The sequence below is a fragment of the Pygoscelis adeliae genome, unplaced genomic scaffold, assembly GCF_000699105.1.
Source record: "Pygoscelis adeliae isolate BGI_AS28 unplaced genomic scaffold, ASM69910v1 Scaffold4, whole genome shotgun sequence".
Taxonomy (NCBI): Eukaryota; Metazoa; Chordata; class Aves; order Sphenisciformes; family Spheniscidae; genus Pygoscelis; species Pygoscelis adeliae.
Window position 1 is genome coordinate 1,900,971 of NW_008824986.1, and position 7,522 is coordinate 1,908,492.

Below are 7,522 nucleotides of genomic sequence, written 5' to 3' on the forward strand. Positions count from 1 at the left end.
CGCAGTCGGCGTGCCAGGCTGGTAACGCCGGGGATTATTTAGCAACAACAACAACTAAACAAAATGACGATAATAAGAGAAAAGGCAAATTATTCCGTTATTTGCGGAGGCTGCAGTTTGACACCGCATGCCTCCCGACCAGCACCGAGGCGACACCCTCTGAAATCATCCCTTTTTTTAGGCTGGAAGAGGGAAAGTCTGGTCAGCGGTGACAGGCAAGGGCTTCGCCAGGGGGCCAAACCCCCATCTGCTTACACGTGCCACCCAGAAGGACCCCCAAACGCCGGCGTCCACCCGGGCCCGGCCGTCCCACGAGCAGAGCAAACACACCCTGACGCCTGGGGGGATGCAGGTTGAGAGGAAGAGCTGCTGAGCTGCCCTCTCCCTCCCGCAAGGAGGAGAGAAAGGAAAGAAAAAAAAAAGTCTTGCTCTCCCCATCCCCCACCTCATCCATTAAGAGCCACTGATGATATTTGCTGCTGCTTCCCAGAGGGAAGCGGGTGAGCAAAATGTTATAACGAGGAAGAGTCGGTCCAGTCTTCTTACACGACTCATTATCACTACAGCCTTTTGTCAGAGTGGAAAGCAGGCCACCAAGTCTAACGCCTCTTCAGACTAGAAAACAGATGTTGGAAATGGGATCTATGAAACAATATACCCTAGCAGTACTTTTTTAAAAAAGCTTCATTATTAAGTCTCTAGCTGTTGTAGTATAAAGCACTTCAAATGTGAAACAACCCATTCAAATGCAAGCCTGCAAGAGAGGCTTTTCTACTGCATACAAGAAAGCAGTACTGTCCACATCCATTCCTGTAAAGATGCTTTAAATGCCAGTGTTTTGCTATCTATTTTAATTGACACGTGGGAAAGGAGAAGCAGTGGCACAGATCTGTAACAGCTAATTGTTACTGCTGTCGCAGTTCAGTGCCAGTGGGTAAATACCCCATCACCAACTTGTACCTCCATCCTCCCCCCCTTTATTTCCTTGCAGTGAAAAAGGAATACAATCTGGGAATCTTAGCCAAGCTCACAGACACATTTCAGATGCAACAAGGTTAAACCAGCAACACATACACCTGAATTTTGAACATTTGCCTGATCAGCTCTCTCAGTGGCAGGTAATTTTGGCAATGCACATGAGTTCTTTGCTGGATGTAACCATACCATCCTCCTCCTCAATCTGACAGTTTGCTGAAAAGACTGCTTTTCTAGAGGGCTGGATATCAAGATTTCTGTCATTCCAAAGACCTGCCCTGCTAAAAGAAGAGGTAACAAGCTATTTTTATAAGAAAAAATAATAGATGATTTGAGAAGTAAAAGAACTATTGCTCTCCAAGTGCTGCACGCAGCAAAAGTAGAAGGAACTGGAACTTAACAACAAAGCCTTAATGACATAAACTGAGTATGTTTCTTGGAAACATGGTAATAAGTTGGAAGTTATGGGCTTGAACAAAATGCAGCGCAAGAAATTAGTAACTTGGAGGAAAAACAAGCAGGAAGGCTAACATTTGGTTAGAATAAGCAGGGTAATACGAACACCCAAACACCAACATGTACAATCACTGCTCCATTAAAAACTCTGCTAAAAGCTAGGAAACAAACAAGAATTAACAATTGTTCATTTTCACAGCCACAGACATATATGCTTGTGATCTGTCTTCTTCAACACTAATAAATATCCTAGAAATCAAGTAGCACTAGGTGCCAATCTTTCCTGGCAACACTAAGATACTCAGCCTACCAAAACTAGAGCTGAGTATAAATGTTTGGAGAAAGAGCTCACAGTAATGACTGGCTGGGCAACAAAATGGTGGATGAAGTCCTTTCACTAAAATGCAAAGTGAAGCACATGGGGGGAAACATGGAAATCATGGCCTCTGAATTAGCTACTACCATTCAAAATAGAGATCCTGGGTACTGTGACAGACACTTCTGTGAAACTGTTCTATGTTGCTCAAGTGGAGTGTTAGGAACCATTACAAAAGGAGGGGAGAACAGAACTGGAAACATCAGTACGCCATTGTTATTTAGTCCAGATCTATCATTTGCTTACATCTTGAATATAACATGCAGTTCTGGTCTGCTTAAAAAGGCACATAGTGGAACCTAAAAAGGCACAGAGAAAGGTAGTAAGGACGGCCAAAAGTAAAAGGAGCGGCTAAATTGCTTTCATCCTGGAAAGAAGGCAATCTGGGTGAAGTGCCAACCAATATATTATAAAAACAAGAGCAGCATGGAAAGCATTATCAGGGAGTGATCACTCGCTGTTTCTCAGAAGTAGAGGATATCAAGTCAATTTATCAGAGATTCATCAGAACAGAACACAGCTACTTTTTCATGCAATGTGTTGTCAAACCATGGAACTCTGCTACAGCACATTGTAGATGCAAAAAACTTCACAGGTTAATTTTTTTTAAAAGCAAAATTAATGGAAGAAAGTTTTATCAAAAGCTACTTAACACAAAAGTACTATTTTAGCTACACATTACTCGATGCCAGCAGAGTGTACTGAGGAAATAGCCCTGTATGCTACTCGAGCCTTCTTCCCTGTGTACATGCTACTGGCTGCTGTCAGGGGTAAAGTTTTAAGCTGGTGGACCTTTGGTCCGACACAGTGCTACCATCCCTCTGTTTTTATCCAGAATAACATGAAAATTGGTACACACCTGCAGAATGAATAAAACTGGACAACATAGCACCAAAGAATACAGTGCATAAACTCATAAATAGTTCCACACTGCAGGCAGCTCTGGCAAAATTTGAGTCTGTAGTGAGTATCAGGGAGCTGTGAGGGGCAGCTGCTTCCTGAAAGACAGGGAGCCCCACGCAGTAACAGCCAGAAGGGCAAGGACCTCACGGGCCAGCACCCAGCCCCATTGTCCCCACACAAGGCAAACAGGACAGGCCTGGTGGTAGTATCCAGATTCAGCCAGGAGTCTAGATAATCAGTCAGCTTCCAGGCGATGATGCAGGTCTGAGGTTGAACTGAGAAGTCAATCTGCACATCAGAAGCAGGTCTGGTGACCCAGTAGGTAAGCATGGATAGACACAATCCAAGTAGATATTGAGCAGGGTGCACAGTGGCCAAACAGGTTCCATAACACATATTAATACTTCTAAAACATAGCTCAGCCAGGGCTGAGTTTAAATAGAGTTCCTGGCCCCATGGGCAGAGGATGTGGGTGGAGGCCCCAGGTGCAGCTGGTCAGGCCCTTTAAGGCCTATTAGTGCCCTCAGGGCCCTGACCTTGGAAACAGAACTATCCAAGTATGTTAAATCAGTATCCCTAAATCAGTCCTCCAGAGTCATCTGGGTAAGACTTCCACAGTAGGCACAACATCAGGCCAGGCTATGGAAGGTTAGATGTGTCACTGATGCTGAACCTGAGTCAAGCTCTCCACAGACCAAAAGCTCTAGGAATTACACTGCAAAGACACCTATGCTGATATGTAACAGAAAGATTGGATCTAACCAGGCCTACCTTGGCTAGCCCTGCCTCCCTCGTAGTTGAAACATGATGCTGAGACATTAGAGCTGGCTCCTTGTGTGATTACAAAGCATTGATTAAAGCATCTACCTTGCAAAGCCTCCCTCACATTTATTAGCTTGCACTCCAGTGCGACAAAGTGACCAGCCTGTTCCCAGACCAGACGTGACCTAGGAAGCTCTATGCTGCACTGGTGTGGTGCTGTGCTTGCGAACCCAGCTGAACACAAGCCAACCACTGCTAATGCCTTTGTATTTGTAACACAGATGATCAGATAAATCACCCACAGCATTGTTAGTTGGCAGTATCTGAAAGAGAAAAGTCTTGAACAACATGAGTTTAATGCAGAAACTCTTGAATTCTAATTGTGGTTTTGACAATGACTTCCTCATTTAGTCTTTCTTGGCCCTGGTTCTGTAGATAGTATCTACCTGCCTGATTGGCACTGAAAATAAGCTAACATTTGTAAGCATGCTGAACACAGATAGTTTAAGTGTTAATACCATTTTACATAAAGTAAGGCCAGAAGGGACTATGATTTCATCTTCTGATGCCCATTATACAGGTCCATTGCATTTATTCTAAATATTTCCTATCAGATGTTCCCGACCAGTTTCCATATTTATTGGAAATCTTGGCCCTCACTTCACTGCATGATTATGCATGAGCAATATAAAGCACGAGTGCAGAATGATTGTGCTGTGCCTGGCTGGTAAACACTACATCTGGAAAGACGTGGCTAAATTTGCATGCACTGACCCAGCATTTTTGGGTGCTTCAAGTCTACTGCACTTTTGCAGTAAGCCATGTGATACCAGAGGGCATGAAGTGCACACCTCTTCCCTGCACCTGAAAGAAAGGAAGAGGCCTGCTTAGCTAGAGAAATTTGGCACCACTCTATTTGCAGACTCAATGACTTAGGAGAGTCAAATATTTCTGTTCCTTAAAGACCTCACTGACACGCTACGCGTAGGGACTGTCAGGGTCCTGAGGGTGCCAACAGTCATTAATGGCCCTGACCAGCCTCAGCTGGGGCCTCCACCCACACACCTGGTCCATGGGCCCAGGAGCTCCATTTAAGCTCAGGCCTGGCCACGCAATCACTCCTTCTCTAAGCTACATTGTAGGTGTGCTTGTTTTGAGTCCTGGCTCTAGCCTTGTTTCTTTTCTGGATCTGACTATTAAATGAACTTGGACTCTCCTCTAGTCTTGTTTTGGGCATCATCTCCTGCAGTTCCTGACTTGCCTCTCTGGATAGACCATAGACCTGCTTTGTGCCCTTGTTGTGACTGTTGATGGAGCCTGTTCCCAGCACCCAGCTCTGCCTGTCCCGCTGCAGGACTGCACCCTATCGGTGAGGATACTACCCATGCTGTGGTCACCCTTGGTTCCTAGCTCACCTCACCTCAGGAAGCAACACTGTTCTGTCTGCTTGCTGGCGGAGATAAAGAGAGCTGAAGATGCCACGCTGGAAAGGAATTGAGGTTTGCTCAGGTATTTCCAATCTGCAAGCCATAATGCCTGTTGCGGAAGAAGGAAAAAAAAATCCTCAAATTCCTGAGTCTCATGTGGGAAAAATTCTGTACTTCTAGTGGTTTTGGATGTGGTTTGGGGCAAACGAACAGACAACTAGACAGATGTTACTTCAGATCACTAACTAGTAAAGACCACAAGCAAGTATGAAGCGGAAAAAAAATCTTTCTGATCCTTATAGCCCAGAGGCATGACACTTGAGGATAATTTGTACAACTGTCTCAAAACAGAGCTGGATGTACATCTGTATTTTAAAAGCACTGAAAATAATCTTTTCAGCAACAACTGCCATGAGAATAGCTTACCTAGCTTTAGCCTTGATAACTTATTTCAATTCATAAATATTTGAAACATCTTTACAAAAACAAGCATCCTCAACAACAAAAAATTCAGGAACAAATTACACCTATTGATAAAACTACCTACCTGCTTGAATTTTTCTTCAACTTAGCAGCTCTGCTCTTGAGTATCTTGACTTTAATGTCTTCCTCTGTTTATCATCAATCTGCCAGGGAAGGATGACAGTGTCAGGCATGAGTGTAACCTGAATGACATTAAAAATGCTGATAACTTTTAAGAATGGGTCATAAAAGAGAAGTCACCAGAGAAATTCTGTAAAGGGCATAAACACTTCAACATAAAAAGATGAAGTGACAGCAGTGAGAATGTTAAGATTTGAAGGTGCAAATAATGAACTACTACAGAAACTAGTAAAGAAAACAGAACTTCAGAGCATTTTATGCCAGCAAGTATTAAAAAAAAAAAAAGCTATACACATAAAGCTCACTGCTGAATTCCTTTGTGTGTTAGTATATCTCTATGAGATGTTCTGTTTAATTTTGCAATGCAAGTTTCTTATTGCTTTCCTAAACAGTATTTACTCACAGTGCACGCTTCCCTAAATTACCAGGGTTGACAAAGTACCTTCCTGAAATATCTTGCCTGTATACAAAATAAATAACAGCCCATTTATGCAGTTATCTCATTTTTCTAGTTACTGGTGAAACTCTAGAAACTAGATGACTTTCAGCTGTTAGCGTGGTTGCAACACTTCTGTGTGGAATCAGTAAATAAATTAAGTTTCTACAGTTGGAGCTATTAAAGCAGTATGATTGCTGTGGCAGGGGGGAGGTTTTTCCTGATCAGAATCCCAAAAGACTACAAATTGGCTGGGGAGAACCACATCAACAGTGACTATAAAGCTTGCTTCAGTAACTCTCAGAACAGTTGCTTTTCAATTAGAGACTTAAACATCAGAGTGACTTCAATGAAAATTATGAATTTCCCAGGTATATTAAAAAAGGTAAAAAGACTTGAGAGTTTTCTGCTATAAAGGACTTATTACACATTTTCTGGAAGAAATCTGTCCACCTTTGCTATGTATTTTTTTATTATTGGAAAAAACGCATATTGTTAACAGCCATTTCCCAAATCTATAAATAACATAATGATCAAACAGAGCAAAATAAAGTTTTCCCAATGCTGAAGCAAATTTAATTTTAAGGAATGTAACCTATTAAAGGAAAAAAATGAGTAATTTGTTGAAGGCAGTTTGACACAAGCAGGAAGAAAAAAATGTTCCAGCAAATTTGTTTGGAAATGGGTTCATTTTACTTGTGCAAGCATTGAGATCTGTTTGACTGTTTTCTTCATGTTGAAAGACTGACTTTTAAAAAAGGATTTTGGTATATGAAATACTTGAAACTGAGGTCAAGATGTATGGGGCAAAAAGCGTATGAGAAATAATATGAGGAACTGCAGAAAACTGAGAGAAAAGCTGACAGCATTAACTTTTTCACCAGCGCCTGGCATCAGGTATGCTCCCCTTCCTTATACCACGCATCAGCATTCAGAGAGTGTGTGGTTTTTTCAAGAGTTGAGGACAAAAGTTTAAATGCCTCCTGGAAAGCCCTATACACTGTATTCAAGATAGACATTGCAGAAAACCTAAAAAATTGCAAAAAATATTGACAGCTGCAGAGACGATACTGGGTTTGACCTTCCCGATACTACAAAAAAAAAGTTCAGCTTTTTTAAAATCTACTTCCCTTTCTGACGCATTTTGAAACTTGAATATGAATAAAAACACTGAATATTTTTTGCTTGACATGAAGCTTTAGTTGTAGACAAAATAAATATTGACGTTTTAGCACGAAGTAGCTATTTAGATGCTTAAAAAAAATCGATGTACTTTATTGTACAGCCTAATTAAAGCTATGTAGGTTTTGGTTGCATGCACCTACAGGTCTAAAAATCTGTATTTGTTGGAATAGGACATCGATGACCATTTCTAAGCGGCAGCAGGCGATCCCCGGGGGTACTAAAAATTTACACCGCCAGCTGAGAAGCCGGCTCCCTGCTCAGCCATCCTCTCCGTTGCATCGTACGGGTCGGTCTACTCTGGCCAAGTGAACGGTTAGAACCGGCCCCTCCGGCGGCGCCGGGCGGGTTAACTCGGGCCCTACCCGAGCAAGCCGCGACCTCCTCGGGCTGCCGCCGCCC

The 7,522-nt window shown here is 42.6% G+C and overlaps 2 protein-coding genes across 2 annotated transcripts in view; one reads left to right on the top strand and one right to left on the bottom strand.

The window, feature by feature from the left end:
* Nucleotides 1-4,947, bottom strand: part of TET1 (tet methylcytosine dioxygenase 1) — a 77,125-nt gene extending 72,178 nt beyond the window's left edge. The window contains exon 1 of the mRNA XM_009325808.1: nt 4,893-4,947. The gene's annotated coding sequence lies outside the window, so the exon portion shown is untranslated. The remainder of the gene's footprint in view (nt 1-4,892) is intronic.
* A 2,353-nt stretch (nt 4,948-7,300) lies between these two features.
* SLC25A16 (solute carrier family 25 (mitochondrial carrier), member 16) overlaps nt 7,301-7,522 on the top strand; it is a 17,689-nt gene continuing 17,467 nt past the window's right edge. Inside the window, exon 1 of the mRNA XM_009325990.1 lies at nt 7,301-7,409. Coding sequence (XP_009324265.1) covers nt 7,301-7,409 — 109 coding nt within the window. The remainder of the gene's footprint in view (nt 7,410-7,522) is intronic.